This window comes from Hypoxylon fragiforme, assembly GCF_022984875.1.
Source record: "Hypoxylon fragiforme strain CBS 206.31 chromosome Unknown GGS25scaffold_4, whole genome shotgun sequence".
NCBI lineage: Eukaryota > Fungi > Ascomycota > Sordariomycetes > Xylariales > Hypoxylaceae > Hypoxylon > Hypoxylon fragiforme.
This window is the reverse complement of record NW_026054759.1, coordinates 3,093,977-3,111,278: the sequence shown is the minus strand read 5'-3', so window position 1 is coordinate 3,111,278 and position 17,302 is coordinate 3,093,977. Positions and strand designations below refer to the sequence as shown.

The window sequence follows — 17,302 nt, the reverse complement described above, 5'->3', positions numbered from 1 at the left end:
TTATGTTTATAATTAATTAATAATTAATTATGAATTTTTTGTTTTTGAAAAAATAAACCTTAAGAGACAAAAAGTTGAACCCAAGTGCCTAAAAAAGCTGTTCAGCCCAAATGCCTGTCCGAATGAGGTATAGTCGTCGGCCCAAAATGGGGGGAGTTTGAGGTGATCAACAGGGGGGCACTTGGGTTCATGTACATCCTCACCTCACATTGGTATAAACAACTTGGAATCCTGGGATCCCACTTAAAGGTCGGGAACTCGGCGGCATCTTGTGCCGCTCATCTTTATCGGGCAGTGGTAAAATTGATAAAGCTGATAACGGCTAAAATATGGAGCTGTAGAAGCATTGGGAGTTAATGACTTTACCTTTAGAAGTGTTAGCGCAATAGTTATGTTATTATCGGCATAGTACAATACAGTATTGTACTAGGATGTCCTAATTGGTCCCTGCGCGCGCACTCACTTGCGGGCAACACAGCCTTGCTCTTCTTTCCAGCTCTTCTTCCAACTTATTGTTCTTGACAGTATTCTTCTACCCATTCTCATATTGTTAACTCTTCATTGAAACTAGATTTTAGCATCTTGTTTTCTTCAACACTACTACCTAGTACACTACCCAGTACATTCGACACTCAGAAGCTCAGAAGCTCATTTTCTTGAACCGTTCACGATTCCTTAATCCAGCCCACATCCGCTGTTCTCGTCAGTCCCAACCTGCGACCGAACGAAAATTGACTCTATAATCGACTAAGGAGACCTCTACGTCATCAACGGTCTGGTATTTCAAGTACAATTATTGAATACCTCATATACATACCACAACGACAAACTTAGGTGGTCACAGGCCCAGACGGTCGCAATGACGTCTCAGCAAGTTCTCTTCGCTGAGACCATTGCGGCGATGAAGAAGGCCCGCAAGAGAAAGGCATATGGTAAGCTCTCTGATATAGATTGCTCAGCTTACCTATTAACGCGTTGACCCTCAGAGTCTGATTCTGATTCCGAAATCCACTACCACGGTAATCGAGGCCATAAATTGATGAAAAGGGCCAGGTTTGTCCACGAGGGACAACTGGCACCCCCATCTGGACCTGAAGTATACAAGGAGGTAAATCTGACGTACAACTTTGTGACGATGATCTTTTTTTTAAAAAGACCCCCATCTAATCCGGCCATCTCTTCTAGGTCGTCAACCATGCCGGCTACCAGAGAGCCATCATTAGCCGAAACCCAGCGCTCATTGACGACGAAGGTTATGAAATCGACAGTGACGACGACCAAGAATATATTCAAGATGTTACCAACTCGGCAGCCGAATTCAATCCATACGCGAATGTGCGACTCGAAAGTTCGTCATCTTCCCCTCTGCTTGTTGGTTTCCCAGATTGCTAACGATCGCCCTATTGCAGATATTCTGGCCCCCCTAACCACTGTTACCGAACTCCCCACACATCCTACCTTATCGCGCCCTTACACTACCAAAACCCTCACAGACTTGGCGAAGCAGAGCTGTAATATCATGCACAAAGAAAATGCAGCGCTGTGGAAAGTCAAGCACCTGCAGACTAGACTTGTCGGTGACCATATTTGGGCGCCTTGCGAACTCATGCTCGGTCCTAATGACATCGAACTATATCGCGATGACTTTATAGATTATAATAGCCAGGCGCAAGGATCTGTGAAGTCGGATGCCAACACATTGTCACTGGAGGATGTACAAGTAAGGACTGGCAAGGGTGTAAAGACCGCCACGAAAGACGATCCTTCTGTGGCTATCAATGATATAATAGCAGCCAACGGAGTGAAAACTGGCGATATTGATACCCCTATGGGCAATACCGGACCCCCCGCCGACAACAACTCCGCCGCTCTAGAGAGGAACGAGAAGATCGTTACCGAGAGTCAGGGTCATGATGCCGAAGGCAGTAAACCTAGCGGGGGACCTGATAAGCCAGAAGAAGCAGACACAAAAGCTGATCCAATCGAGAATGGGCAGCCCGGAGTTGTTAATGCCGGTAATGGGGTTGAAGGGTCGCAAACGGTGGGTACTCGTAGCGCATTAGCAACGAACGCCTTAGCGGTGCCCACCAGAAGGGGGGGGGCAGACAAAGTAGCCCAGCATAGCCAAGCCCGTAGGGAAACAGAACATGAGGGTAGCCGGGCTGTATCAGTATTGTCAGAACTCACGGACGAACCCCCTATACACCCTCTTTTCCTACATCCCCAATCAGCTCGCCCCGATAGGGATCTAGGAATCCCGGAAGGGGAAGCGGACGATATGCGGCGATTGTTGCAGCTATATGTACAGAAACAGGAGGAAGTATGCCGGGGAGCAAAGCGACTATACGAAGGACTACTCCGAGCCGACAGGTTGCGGAAGACGGTTCTTCAGTGGTCGAAATTCGAGGCGCATGTTGGGCCGCATCACGACATGTCGGACGGGGAGGACTGGTACGACAAAGAAGAGTGGGGTCTGGAGGATGATCTTAAGAAGGGGCAAGACGAAGAGGAAGAGGATACGACGCAGACGACCAAAAAGACAAGGACGCGCAGATGATGATGATTCGTTTGATAGACTCATGGGTCTAGAATAGGTAGGTAGAACCTTGGAAGCTATCCATAGAATACCCCAAGGCTCTAAGCAATGGTTGGCTAAGTCCAACTCCTCTTTCAAGGAGAAGCGTAGTTAGTATACTGGCTGATTCTTCTAGATGGAGCCGTCCATGGATCAGTGCAGGTAGTTGGTTGAATACAACATTGAAGGTTGTGACATGAGAAATAACGTTAAAGACATCCAGTTTTTTATTATTTTGTTCCCTTTTGACACTCAAGTCCTGACTTTAGGTGCCTATGGCCCTATGTAAGGGAGTAAGTAGTAATGGTTGAAGAATTCAAGGTGGCTCAAGCGTTAGCTAGGTGCAGGATGAGACCATATGACTGGTGAATGTCTCACACGGCAGGGAATTGTTGAACCTTCAGTGTGCCTTGAACAGTTGATGACTCCAATTAAAATAATTGGCTAAATGTGTATTGTACCTACCTTAACCTAATACGTACCTACCTAGCTACTAGGTACATAGCACCTACCTCGGAGCCTGGGAAGTTGGAACCAACCACATGCAAGTTTCCCCTTCAATATTCCCGTTCCAGATGTCCTTTCCCCCCCAGGCCACGTCTCTCTCAGCTCTCTCTCTACCCACGTATTAGAAACCCTAGAAATCCTTGAAACCCTTGAAATCCTTGAAATCCACGATTTACATAGTATTTATGTAGATTTAGATTTCTCCAACTACCCTACATAGTAACGTCATCGTCACCATTTTCGTCATTGTCAACTTGTGCAACAATCCACGTACAATTCCGAAGTCATGGCATCATTTGAAGCTTCCACAGCTAAGCTGGTTGATATAAGCCAGACAAGTTTGTTTAGTATGTCAAGTGTACCTACCGACATATAATATATTAACTGCCGGAGTGACCAATGTGTGCTGATAAGCTTAGTTTCTGCCTGTGCTATTGCGTTCAATCCGCTATTCTGGAAGTGAGTTGCATGCCTTGTTCATCATATCATCATACCCTCATATTCATACCTAGCAATAAAGCATATCTGCATAACAGGGAGACTAACAGTAACTGCAGCATTGTAGCTCGATCAGGTCTGCTAACCCCGGTTCTGATCCGGTACATGTAGTATGCATTTCTAACATTTTCTCACAGAATACCGCGACAAGACACTCACAAAGCTGTTTGGAGGACGTTCACAGACTGCATGTTATGCCTTGGCTATCACCATCTTCTCCATCGGTCTAGTGCGCGACTTCCTGTACGAACGTGCCCTTCGCCACCAGCCATCCTATCCTTTGCTCGAGTTGGATGAGGTCAAATATGTCGCATATGCTCTTGTTGCAGCCGGCAATATACTAGTCTTGTCTTCGACTTGGCAACTAGGCATCACGGGGACCTTCCTAGGAGACTATTTCGGAATTCTGATGGACGACATTGTAACAGGCTTCCCGTTCAACATCACGGATGCGCCTATGTACAACGGCTCAACGTGCAGCTTTTTGGGCACAGCCCTGTTGTATGGCAAACCGGCCGGGATCCTTCTGACCGCCTGGGTCTTTGTCGTTTATCAGATCGCCCTCAAGTACGAGAATCCCTTCACAGCCGAGATATACGCAAAGAGGGAAAGAGAGCGCACCGATAAAAGGACGAGCAGCAAGAAGTCTCAATGATCAGCGATTTATCTACCAAGCTTAGGATATTGTCGGCGGTACCCCAGTTTTACCGAGACTCGCCCGAAATGGCTTACTAGGCGGACTACATATTTACATCCATGATGTGTGGAGAAGGGGTGCGTTGAAGATATTCCCGGAAGCGTTCCGTGCATCGGTGCATATGTATATGTATATGTAGGTACCCTACCTACATATGTATGTGCAATGGCAATGTGGCAGTACGATTCCGGAGACTGCGCGGAGAAGCATTTACATGAAAAAAATACCCGTACGGAGAATTTAAAAAAAAAAAGACATGATCACGAGTCTAGTTAGAGAGATGTGTACATAGTGCCTAGTGTCTATAGTAGCTACCACTACCTACTACTACCTAAGCGAGTAGAAGGAAAATAATATCGAGTTCCAAGTTATCTGCAACTATTCCAAGACATGCTGAAGGAGGAGCAGCAAGCAATACAACCAAAGTGTAACCTTTGAGAAGCATCTCTATCATAACAGAGCCAAGTGCATAATGTCATGATACCTTCCTTTCTACTATCATTGCTACTGCATATACATGAACAGGGCGAAAAATAAGTATGATATGATACTGCGTATATGTAGGTAGTATGTAGGTAGTATGTAGATAGTAAGCATGAAGCATGTCGGTATGTATTGAGCCGCTGCATATACTCTATCGTGTGTATTCCTACGATCTACTGCAACTGTAGGCACATAGACATGAAACAGCATAATCAGTTAGTCAGTGGTTTCCTGGTGTTGTGATTTTGAGATTTTGAGATTCTACAAGGTACAGATATGATTGATAAACTTACAAAGGAGGAGGGGAGGACAATAGAAGTTTAAAAGCTCTTATGTGCCATCTTGCAATCGAAGGATGAAAGAAGTGTCACTACATACATGCCATACATACATACATACATATTTATTGTACCACGGTTTTGTCTTTTATAGAACTTTCTATACATATATTGGTAGTACTTAACCGTACCTGATAGTAGCACAGTGGAGTGTGTTTACCACAAATTACCACGAAATTCCGGCAGGCTTTCGGCTCGTGGTGGCCGGAGTCACATCGTCATACGGAAGATATCGTGATTGTATCGATATTGTATTGATGATGCAAGAAGAGAAGGAAACGGTTCGGGGACTAGGGGGACTACATTCCCTACGAATTAGTACGCTACGTGCTAAATTCCGGGGTAAGGACTACCTAAATTCTCATTAGTCAAGCTTCCATCAGGCTCTTTTCCTCAGTGGGGACAATGCTTAGGGAGCCCATGTCAAGTAACCGAATTTTAGCATCTAAGCAAAATCATTAACGAATCAGGTCATATAGAATCCAAACTTCCGGTACGAGTTTCACTTTCTTATTCCGATACCCTCCGGACCGTGCCATGCGGATATTTTTTATTATTTTTATTTTTTATTTTTACTTATTATCTTTATTTACCTTTCACATGCATTCAGGGTCATACAGATAGTCTTTGGACAACTTCTTTGGGCAAAAAACAGAGACATAGACTCCCAAACTCCTTTTTGTTTTTCCCTCCTTCATACATATTTTAGACCCACTAGCGGTACTCAGTGCCTTCTTCCTAAATACCTAAAAGAGAAGAACAAAAGAAGGAAAAAAAGAAGAAAAATAGATGGGGGCGAGAAAAGGTGGGCTAACATGAACCAGACATCCCATACTGAGGAACCTTGGGAAGGGGAAGGGAATGGTATGAACCAAAGTCCCAACGCCTTCTCAAACGACCTCATCACAAACCAAGATCTCAATGGCATCGCCAACTCCAGAAGAAAGATTTCTTCAAGGAGTATGGACAACTCAGGACAGCCTATAGCCGAGGACATATCCCCTACCACGGATGAGGACCCTGATGGCCGTGGCGCGAGCACCCCCAATCTGGCCATCCCGTGTCATACGATTGGCCAGACCTCAAAAGGGGGGTCTGTTAAGGTGGTTGAAGGTTACGACACCACCACACCTGATGACCGCTCAATTGAATCCCGCAAGTATAAAAACAAACTGGATCAGATCAAATATACTATCATCACCTTTGGGAAGTTTTGCGGCCCAGGCTTCTTAGTTGCTGTAGCTTATAGTGAGTTTGCTTCCTTTTTTTTTCCTCCCATATCTCTCCTATAATTCTCCTATGTCTCCCTTACTAGGGAAGTAAATGCATACATACATAAACCGAGAACTTATTAACATAGTCCAATTCTGCAGTTGACCCTGGCAATTATTCCACCGACATCAGTGCAGGCGCTGAGAATCAATTCCGATTGTTGTTCATCATTTTGATGAGCAACCTGTTCGCCATCCTTCTGCAATGCCTCTCTATCAAGTTGGGAACCGTCACAGGACTCAACCTAGCTGAGGCTTGCCGCACATTTCTACCAAAATGGGTTAATTATTTCTTGTATGTCATGGCCGAGGCCGCTATTATCGCCACTGATATTGCTGAGGTCATTGGTACTGCCATTGGATTAAACCTGCTCGTTCCCAAGATACCCCTGGTGGCTGGTTGTGCCATATCCATCTTGGATGTAATGATCATTCTATTCTTTTACCGGCCCGATGCATCGATGAGGGGGCTTCGTATGTTTGAGGTCTTCGTCATGCTCCTTGTCATGGGAGTCGTTATCTGCTTCTGCATTCAGCTCTCCCTCATCGAAGACACAACCCCTGGAGAGGTCTTTCTAGGCTATGTACCGAATGATTCTATCATTCAATCCGGAGGTCTGTTTCAGGCTTGCGGTATCCTAGGTGCTACAGTATGTTTTTCTTTCCGTTTTCTTCTTTTTCTCTTCCTAATAATCTACGCACTCAGTCAATTCCCTTAGTTCTTGAACGCAGTTACTCATTGAGGATTAGGTGATGCCACATTCGCTGTACCTAGGCTCTGGTATAGTGCAAAGCCGTCTCAAAGACTACGATACTAAGCACGGTCTGCTTCCGCTCGAGACACCATCGGCAAATAGCAGCACCAAAGATAGTGAACCCGGAGGAAAGACATACTACGTGCCTAGCCTTAAATCCATCAGGCACTCGCTCAAGTACTCGTACGCCGAAGTAGCTCTGTCTCTATTTTCCTTCGCGCTCTTCGTAAATAGCGCTATCTTAATCGTCGCTGGCGCAAGTCTGTACAACAACCCCGACGCCCTTGATGCTGACATCTTCGGGATCCACGACTTGTTGTCGCAGAGCATTAGTCCTGCGGCAGGTACCATCTTCGCGCTGGCGCTACTCTTCTCGGGTGTCTCGGCTGGCATCGTGTGCACCATCTCGGGGCAGATGATCTGTGAGGGCGCGCTTAAATGGAGGATGCAGCCATGGGTGCGTCGCCTCATCACGCGGTCTATTGCCATTACGCCCAGTATTATCATCGCAGGTGCTGCCGGCCGCGATAAACTTAACGCTGCTCTCAACGGTAGCCAGGTTGCGCTCAGCGTTGTCCTACCCTTCGTCTCGGCTCCGCTCATTTGGTTTACCTGCTTTAACAAGTATATGACTGTCCAACCAGGCAATGCGAGGTATAAGACCGAGGGCAAGGATGCCTTCACCCTGAACGGTGTTGCTCTCAGCCTCGATGCAAACGGCACAGAGCTCGGCCCTGCCAGCGGCAGCCAACCCGTCAAGATGGCGAACCCGTGGTGGATCTCCATCCTTGCGGGCGTGATCTGGCTCATAATCGTCGCTATGAATGTGGCGAACTTGGTGTTGCTGGGTCTGGGAGCCGTCTAAGTCGATGATCATTGTCCCACATAGTGTACACGGCACCTACATACATATCACCTCATAAGACAAGACAGAGGCCTTTCTTAGGCCAATGTTGTCGAGTTGTATGTGGAGGATTTTACAAGTAAGGTAAAACCTGCTGCGAGCACCTTTTTTTTTTACTTCCCTTCATCTTTATCATTGCCAAATTCTCGTTTGCTATCGAATATCTTGGATTCCATAGCGTTTTGAAGGGGGGCCTCAAAGTGAGAGAGAGCGAGAGCGAGAGACGGGAAAACGTCTCATTATCATTCTGTCCTTTTCGCATAAAAATATTTGTTTTTAGAGAGCAATCTTTTGCTTCGTAGTATAGTACCCAGCTAGTATGTCATGAGACCATGAGAGAGAGAGGTGTATACGAGAATGGTATATGACCAAATTCTTAGCCTGGATTACTCTATATTCTTGTGTGCGTGTATGTGTGCATGTTCTGATGAGGTGTGATGTAGATCGAAATATTCAGATGAGTTATTGTTATGCTGCTTAGTCGAGAGGGTTATTATATAGGTATGTTGTATGGAGATGTCCTGTAGCTAACCCCTTCCCCCCCTTTTTTTTTCCTCTTAGCGAAGCTTCAAAGAGAAGTTGGAGAGAACAAAACGAATATCTGATCAAAACTTATCTATCTTATAACAAGCCTCGATACACGCTTAGTATGTAACTTGACATTTAAAATCTAACCACACATGACTTTCCTCCTGAACCTGGACCTCCCTTATTGGTTACCTAGTAGGTTTCTCTACTGTATATTCTATCTAAGCGAAGTATAAGTACGTTTCCATGAGCGACATAAGTAGATACCTAGTATTGATATCTATACTCTAGAAGTTATTATCTTTTAAGGGGTAGAAGGACATAGGAGGCAACGAGCTCGTCGTGTGGATACGGCCTTTCGTAGTCCTTGGATTTGAACCCATCGTCACCTCAACTATGTTGCCGCCATTGTATCACACCCACCCGCCTATCTACCCATCCCAATCGTCTTATACGACAGCAACACTACCTTTTCATGAAGGCCAGTCTATCTACCCTCTCAGCCCACAATAAGAGTAAGCCCTGGAGGTGCTTGCTGGCTGTAGTCAGCATCGTACGCGGGGCGTTGCCAGTTGGTAAGAGGGTAGGTAGCTGTCGTGTCGGTTCTTAACAAAACAGACAGCAGGCTTCTGGCTAGCTTCCGACACGGTTGTGCGCTCCTATACAAAGCAAGCCATCTTTGGCTTAGATAGAATGGAATAGTCATCCGTTAGGATAATACCTACACTCGATTCGCTATTATTCACACATATGCTTCTCGTAGCGCTCTGCTAGGTACCGTAGCGATTTTAGCACGGAGGGTCGAGTTCAAGACATACCGTATGATTTCTTACCAAGAGCGTCCTCCTGCTTGTAATATCCTCATAATATCATTGCTTCGTTGATATGGAGGCTCCGGGTATGGCTGCCTCGGTAGTTCCCGAACCCCTGAAAGTCACATTTTCCCGTCGACTGTTTTTGAATCTGCTTGCCTAACATGCCTTCGTAACTACCCTCGGTCTGCGCAACCCACAAAACGCTCAGCATCGTAGTAAGGCCTTGAACGTTAGGTAGACTTTCTGGTGAGCATGACCAAATCTCTGAAGTGCTCGTGATCGGGAGACTTAGTTTCGATATATTCGTTCTTGGCTATCGCTTCTACTCTCGGACTATATATAGAACGGCAACAACGCTAGATTCTAGATCGGGATATCACGGCGTGGACCTAAAGGGACACATAACATCCACAGAGTAAATGCAAGGGAGCCCAGGTATAAGCTTACGCTGCAGGGTGACCAGGAAGGGGACCTCGCTTCCTGCCCCAGATCATCAAGGCCGGACCGCATAGGCCAGCCACTATGTCGATGATCGGGAGGCAAGCATTGATAGCCATGCTTCCGGATCGGCTAGGATGGTGAATTTAGCCGAGCGCGGAACATCCTTTTCTCGCTTCGTATAGGTCAGATCCCGGACATACGGCCTGACTAACGATGCCGCGGGGAGAAAAAGGTTGCTTCGAGTTATTGTGGAACGATGGTCAGAGACGAGCGGGTGGTGAAGAACGTGGCGGTTATATACTCGCGACCGGAGGACGGGCTTGCCCGGCCCAAGGCCGATGACCTTAGTCAAGGGAAAGGGTATCTCGAGGTTAGTTACCGCTCCTTGAAGTTACGTCTAGTGCTCGCTCGATGACCCGGTACGTGGTTAGGTCCTCCTCTAGCGGTCCGGGCAGCTACACGGGTAAGGGTATATTTTCTTTCCGAAACCTATAGTTAGACGGAGATAATTCTTATGAAGAGGTAGGCGGACTGAAGATCGAATACGCATATGTCCGAATGGCCAAAGGTGGTAAGATGTCCGATAGATTTGTGCCGAATGGCCCTTACCTCGAACTTTTAAGAGATATATATACCTATATATATAGATAGGATAGCTTTCGGACGGGGTATTCTTACGTATTATCTTACTAGGTCTCACCGCCGTGAATCACGATCCGGCTTGGAATTATGCGGCTTAGAGGGGGGACGAATACCTCATACTCGACTCCGTCATCCCCCCTCCCTCATCGTGATATTTGCGCCATCGCTTCGCTCGCTATTCTGAAAACGGCGTAGCTCTTCGCCAACTCGACGTATGCTATCTTTTGTGGAAAACGGGGTACCGGCACTGTATATGGTTGAATCCCACGAAAGATTAAGTTCCCTTGCTTAAAATTAATGAGTCCTTCTAGGCCCCATGATATATAGAATTAATAAAGCTAGCGTAGTGGATGGTGGTTGATATTATTAGCACATGATATGTATCTGGGAATGTACATATGTATGAACCCCGCAACCCGCCATGTGCGCACACACTTGATCCACATCATCCCCGAGTCCCTTAATCCCCCTTTTCCAGATAGTTAATCGTCTGCCATCATCATCACCACAGTCCTTAACTATCGTACATTTTCAAGGTCTTCTCATCATGATTACCTTTAACCCGATAAATAGGCTTTTACATACGTCAGGGATTAGGCGCCTCTAATGCAGATCTCGCCGGCGCCAATCTAGAACCCATTCCGATCAAAGATATGGAAGGTTCCGCACGGCTGACATTCAACCCCCACCACAGGAAAGGGGAGTATGCTGGCATAGGCGATGGACTGGAGTCTACCAAAGAAAAAAAAAGATAGATATCATTATATCAAAAGGGGGCTCATAGAGGACAAAGAAGGGTCTTATATATCTATATATACATTACACCCCCACCCGCATAGAGGTTAACACTGCCAAAACTACAAGGGTGGCAATGATAGTAGAGAGTACGAGGCAGACGACAAACAAAGCCTTTTATTCTTGCGACTCAAGCTTGAGTGAGTAAAGCCGAAAATTTTGAGAGAGGAATTCGCGTCACGATAGTGAACTGAGTGAGCGGAGTACATTTTTACTTCGGGCTTGCTGCATAGGACCGTAGGTCCGTAGGTACCCTAGGTATTGTATATGTAGTTACCCCTTGCTTTGCGAAGTCGGGGTTCTTCTGCTGCCCCAGACCCGCATCACTCGTATCCATCATGGCACAATCTAAGCTTCGTTCGGGATTCCTATTCAGGAAAAAAGGAAAAAAAGGAAAAAAAAACCAGAGTTACACCAACAATATGTTCCTTTCTCACCCGTTGAAACCTTATGCCCCTTTGGCAAAAGATAGGACTCGGGAGGGTATGTAGTTCGGAGCCCAAAGACAATGGGTTTCGGGAATCAAAGCGGTATGCAAAGTGTCACGCGAGACTAAAAATCGACAGGTCCAGCTTCTAGATTTTGCTGGCTCACCGCGGTGGAACCAATAAAATTGCCTACATGGTCCGCGTCGCAAGGGGGGAGCAAGCAGGATGGCCGAGTAGCAGGGGAGACCTGAGTTGGTGCATGCTATTGTGCATGTGTACCGCGCGTTCCTAAGGACGAACATGTGCACCAGTTGTCTGGAAAACGCCATCTGCACGAGCACGACCTGCATAGCAACGGTAGATGCCCCGGACTCGGTGTTCAACGGCCCCACATAATATCTCGGAAGAGAAGTTGAAGCCGATGATCTTCCGACTTTACAAAACACTTTTAAGAGGCCCCGGCCCACAATTGACCGACAGCGAGGTTGGCCGCAACGGGTGGAACCCATAATTAACATCTAGACCAAATCTAATTTCTACCTTTATATAACCGATAATGCGATGATGCCCATTCAAACTAGGGGTATTCATCGCTTCTTATGTACCCAACCATACCCCGTAGTTACTAATCAATCACCTTTGCTGAAATTCTACAGAGCATCAAAGTGAAAAAAATAAGAACAAAAATTCCTCATGATTGAGAATTTATGAGGGGTAGGAGAAACGAAGGCCCAAGATTAGCTGAATACTTAGTCCGCGAAGAAGTTTGTGGTTTTCATATCTGAAATTTTTAGGGGGTTTTTTATAGAGGGGGTATCGAAAAGGGTGACATGGAAAAGTGAGAAAAGGATAGTGAGAAAAAAAAGGAGCAAAGATGGAAAGGACTAAGAAGAGAGAAGAGAGAAGAGGAGAGGGTCAGCTGGACTGCTAGGTTGGGAGCAAACAGAACGGAGAAAAAAAAAACCAAGCTGGAAATTTGCAAGGAAAAGTCGTTGACGTAAACCATGTATGGAAATCAGAGATACGTGGCTATCCCAGTCCACATATAATACTATGAATAACTTGCGCCCGGTCGCAAACACGCCTTCTAACTTGTCAATATTGTTCACGCGGAACAGATTATCGTGAAGTGGTCCCTCGTGTTTTTGCATCGCCGATTGTAGCTGTTCGAGGTGACAACGGGCTGTTGCTCTTGACCGCATTCAACACTCAACAAACAATTCAAGGGGCGGCGTCGGAGGTTCTTTTTTTTTTGTTTTGCTCGTCTGCCTTTTCCTTTTACCCCTTCTACCCTTTCTGCCATTTCTACCCCTTCGCACTCATTCACCCATCCACCCCTTGAGGTCCCATTTCAGGCACTTAGGCAGGGAATGCAGAAAGGGTCACCTAGGCAGCTGTGCGTAAGATCAAGTAAGATAAAAGATGTCGATGAAAATAGGGTCATAGCTTTGGATAATGGAGCAAATAAGATTTCGTTCACATGAGAAGAAAAAAGTACATACAAAAAAAAAAGAAAAAAAAACAATAACGAAGGAATTAGGAATATCTACTTGTAAGGATTGAGGGGGTTTTGGATTTCGGGTACCAGTGCAAGCGCAAGAGCAAGCGTAAGCGTAAATGCAAGTGCAGACACTGCAGAGTACAGACATGCAGGTGCAGGTGCAGGTGCAAATGCACGTTTAAGAAGAAATGTGCATAGCTAGGCAGCTGCTAGGTAGCACTGTACATGCACATTTGGATCTGAGTATGCTAATAATACATACATTGTAAGCATAACAGTACCAAGTAGTGGCAAGTACACAATAACATAGCCCCCCCTGGCTTGTATTAGTTTGAATTTTGAATTTAGCTCAAGGTTTAGTTTGACCCGTAGTGACACTGATATTGACCATGTGAACTAATGGGAGGTTTCCCCCTTCAATCCAAAAAATTGCAAAATGTTCCACCAATCCTCTATAATTTATGGAAGGTGGGGGTGAATCACAAGAAGTTCACTCTAAGAGAGATTTGGAAAGATGGGAAAGACAAGCCCTAGGCTAGTCCATTTTGCTAATCCATTTTGTTAATCCATTTTGTTAATCCACAAAAGCCCGGTATATGACCGATGGGATACTACTAGTAAATACATGTGTAGTACTCAACCATCCAATGATGTGTCCCCCGCATGCTACATAGTATCTCCATTCTCCACGGACCATCTTACTTGGTAGTACAGTAAACCTTGGCCATAACGATTCGGTAGACAACGATATTTTTGTATAACGATATAATTTTGGGAACATTGCAATTTTGTATGGGAAATAACGATATTTTAACCTTAGCGATATATCGTTAATTTTTTGACCGCCACCACCAAGATCGTTATGGACCATGTGTAAAAAACCGTTTATTTTGATAAATTTTTGGTGGAATAAGTGGAATTTTGCGTTTGGTAGCCAATTGGACTGTCCTTTTTTCAGGTAAATCTAATCACCGCCACGATATCTAATCGCCGAAAAATTGGCTTACTGCATAATATCTTTTAAATATGAAAGGAATTTAAAAGAACAATATTAGGTAAGTACCTTTTCTAATAAAATGGCAGTAAAGGTACAACGGAAGTACACGGACCATGACAGTGGGTCCATCTCTACATAACGATACCTCTCTATAACGAATTAAGAGTGGTGTTTTTTCCATATCGTTATGGCCAAGGTTTACTGTACCAACCTTTAACCAACCTTACGTACCTGATGCTCCATTCTGCTTGCTCTATTGCCCCATTTGTTCTCTTTGCTCCATTTGCTCCAGCTCGCTCTCCAAAGACACGGGCGCGGCGGCTCTCTATCATCCCTGTTCCTTTTTTCTCTCAAAGCTTCTAAGCTTGGAAGCTTGCATTATCGCAATTGCATTAGGTACTGGTATTTTTCAATTCGCATTGCCATCCATTGCCATCCATCTATCCATTCGTCCATCCACACACATTCCCAACATCCTTGTGAGAAACGAGCTTCAGCCCGCGGGTGAGATCGGTACATCCACACGTCCCATACATTTGACATCCATACCTACATCCATCCAGACTGCCAAGGACCAATACAGTATAACGGGAGGTACGACAGTGTGCACGATCTACTATATTCCTACTAAGTTGAACTTCCCTACCCTTTTTTATTTCATTTACCTAGGTATTTATATATACCAGACCATGAGGTATTACGCCACCATATCATCTTTTTTCTCCTCATATAACAAGACTTATTATTCCTTTATCTCCTACTCCTCTTCCTCCCCAATCTTCTCTTTCTTCTATCCTAATTTTCCTCTTATCTCGAACCATCATAGACGATATATAACTCTCTTCCAATCTGCACTATCGCATTTCAAAGTACCCCTTACCACCACCACCCCATTTTCTGTCTTGGGCTACCACTCGGCCTCCTTTAAGCCGACCACACACCATTCACACCATCTCGACCCTAATTGCTAGGATAAGGCTAAATTGCCTCACCTTGTCTCCCACCTTTTACGAACCTCATCAGGACATACTCCAGTTGCAAACCGAATCGTGAATAGAATTGCAATTCGAGCTGTTACAACAGTTGCGACGCAAAGCGACAGCGCCGCAATGGGAGACCATCGTGAGACCAACAACACCAATGGCCATACCAATGGTTATACCAATGGTAATGGCCGCACGAATGGATATACCAACGGTCGAACCAATGGCCGTGTGAATGGCTACACCAATGGTAATACCAATGGCAATACCAATGGCAATACCAACGGCAACACTGCCACTATCACAACCACAACCCCCATACGTAACACTACCACCACCACCAGCCATGGCCTTTGGCAACCTGAATGGTTCATCGGTAGTATCGACCAGGGTACGACGTCATCTCGATTCCTAATCTTTAATCGCCATATGGATCCAGTCGCCAGTCATCAGATGGAGTTTGAAAATCTTTATCCAGAATCGGGGTATGCAATGACGTCATCCTCCACACTTATACCCCCTATACGATCATGATCAGCTAATACAACTTCTTGCACCAACAGATGGCATGAACATGACGCCCTTGAATTGCTTAGCTCTGTCGAGACCTGTATCGAGCGGGCAATGGAACAATTTACCTTCCGGGGTTATTCCAAGTCCCAGGTCAAAGCGGTAGGTATCACGAACCAACGAGAAACCACAGTATGTTGGGACAAGTACACCGGCGAGCCCCTATGCAATGCTGTCGTATGGCCCGACACTCGAACCAAGGATATTGTTCGGGACTTGAAGAATTACCCAGGCGCCCATTCCATCCCTGAACTATGCGGTCTACCTCTAAGCACCTATCCTTCCAGTGTAAAGCTCGTCTGGCTGCTGCAAAATAACCTGACCGTAAGACATGCATACGAAGAAAACCGTCTCGCATTCGGTACCGTAGATAGTTGGTTGATATACCGTCTGAACGGTATAGAAAAGAATATTCACGTCACCGACACCACGAATGCGAGTAGGACCATGTTCATGAACCTGCATACCCTCCAGTACGATGATAGGCTGCTCAACTTCTTCGGTATTGACCAGAACAAGGCCGCCTTACCCAAGATTGTGCCCTCATCTGACCCCGAAGCCTTTGGGACAATTGCCAAAGGTGCTCTTGCTGGTGTGAAAATCGCAGGCTGCTTGGGCGATCAGTCCAGCGCTCTTGTCGGCCAGTGTGGATTCAAGCCAGGCCAAGCCAAGAACACTTATGGTACTGGCTGCTTCTTGCTATACAATGTGGGTAGCAAGCCGGTGCTCTCTAAGTATGGTTTGCTAGCCACCGTCGCATTCGACTTCGGTAAGGGCCAAGAACCCGTATATGCCTTGGAGGGTAGTATAGCAGTGGGCGGCTCCGGCGTCAAGTTCTTGATGCACAACCTCGGATTCATCCGTGATTCTACCAAGGTTGGTGAGTTAGCAGAAAGTGTCAAGGACAACGGTGGGGTTGTATTCGTCACTGCCTTTAGTGGTCTATTTGCACCATATTGGATTGACGACGCGAAGGGAACACTCTGTAAGTATTGCTTCATTGTCATTTTGACAACTTGGATGACCTCATACTAATGTGTCGCAGTTGGTATAACACAACATACTCAAAGAGGCCATATCGCCCGCGCAACTCTTGAAGCAACTTGCTTCCAGACGCGTGCTATTCTAGAAGCCATGGAGAAGGACTCTGGTCACAGACTCAATTCCCTCGCCGTGGACGGCGGTATGTCAAATTCGGACCTGACGATGCAAACCCAGGCCGATATTAGCGGCATCCGGGTGGAGCGCCCGGCAATGCGCGAGACAACGGCCCTGGGCGCTGCTATCGCCGCAGGGCTCGCAGTTAAAGGATGCTGGACCGGCTTCGACGAGCTGGTAGAGCTCACACGCAAGAAGCACGGTCGCAGAGTCTTTGACCCTCATGTCGACCGTAAAAAGGCCCAGCGCATGTATCAACACTGGGAGAGGGCGGTTGAAATGAGCCGCGGATGGGTCCGAGACGAATGGAATGAGGACGATGTCGAATCGTCAAGGCCTGATATATTAAGGCAACCGACGTTGTAAACTCCAACTGGGGAAGTGGATGCCACTCTTTAATAAACTCGTCAAGTTAT

The 17,302-nt window shown here is 46.0% G+C and overlaps 4 protein-coding genes across 4 annotated transcripts; all 4 read left to right on the top strand.

The window, feature by feature from the left end:
* The first annotated feature begins 400 nt into the window (after positions 1-400).
* Positions 401-2,985, top strand: GGS25DRAFT_487823 (RXT2-like protein). Its single transcript, XM_049260747.1, has 4 exons — positions 401-932; positions 987-1,108; positions 1,186-1,348; positions 1,410-2,985. The coding sequence occupies exons 1-4, from the start codon at positions 860-862 to the stop codon at positions 2,555-2,557; spliced, it is 1,506 nt and encodes a 501-aa protein (XP_049118144.1). The 5' UTR covers positions 401-859; the 3' UTR covers positions 2,558-2,985.
* A 5-nt stretch (positions 2,986-2,990) lies between these two features.
* GGS25DRAFT_487817 (phospholipid methyltransferase) lies at positions 2,991-4,648 on the top strand. The gene is made up of 4 exons (XM_049260746.1): positions 2,991-3,429; positions 3,502-3,541; positions 3,640-3,656; positions 3,718-4,648. Exons 1-4 carry the CDS (start codon positions 3,369-3,371, stop codon positions 4,233-4,235), a joined length of 636 nt encoding a protein of 211 aa, XP_049118143.1. The 5' UTR covers positions 2,991-3,368; the 3' UTR covers positions 4,236-4,648.
* A 922-nt stretch (positions 4,649-5,570) lies between these two features.
* GGS25DRAFT_487815 (natural resistance-associated macrophage protein) lies at positions 5,571-8,414 on the top strand. Its single transcript, XM_049260745.1, has 3 exons — positions 5,571-6,346; positions 6,472-7,019; positions 7,120-8,414. Exons 1-3 carry the CDS (start codon positions 5,914-5,916, stop codon positions 7,987-7,989), a joined length of 1,851 nt encoding a protein of 616 aa, XP_049118142.1. The 5' UTR covers positions 5,571-5,913; the 3' UTR covers positions 7,990-8,414.
* A 6,587-nt stretch (positions 8,415-15,001) lies between these two features.
* Positions 15,002-17,292, top strand: GGS25DRAFT_249578 (glycerol kinase). The gene is made up of 3 exons (XM_049257183.1): positions 15,002-15,643; positions 15,722-16,713; positions 16,774-17,292. The coding sequence occupies exons 1-3, from the start codon at positions 15,285-15,287 to the stop codon at positions 17,250-17,252; spliced, it is 1,830 nt and encodes a 609-aa protein (XP_049118141.1). The 5' UTR covers positions 15,002-15,284; the 3' UTR covers positions 17,253-17,292.
* Positions 17,293-17,302: the final 10 nt, after the last annotated feature.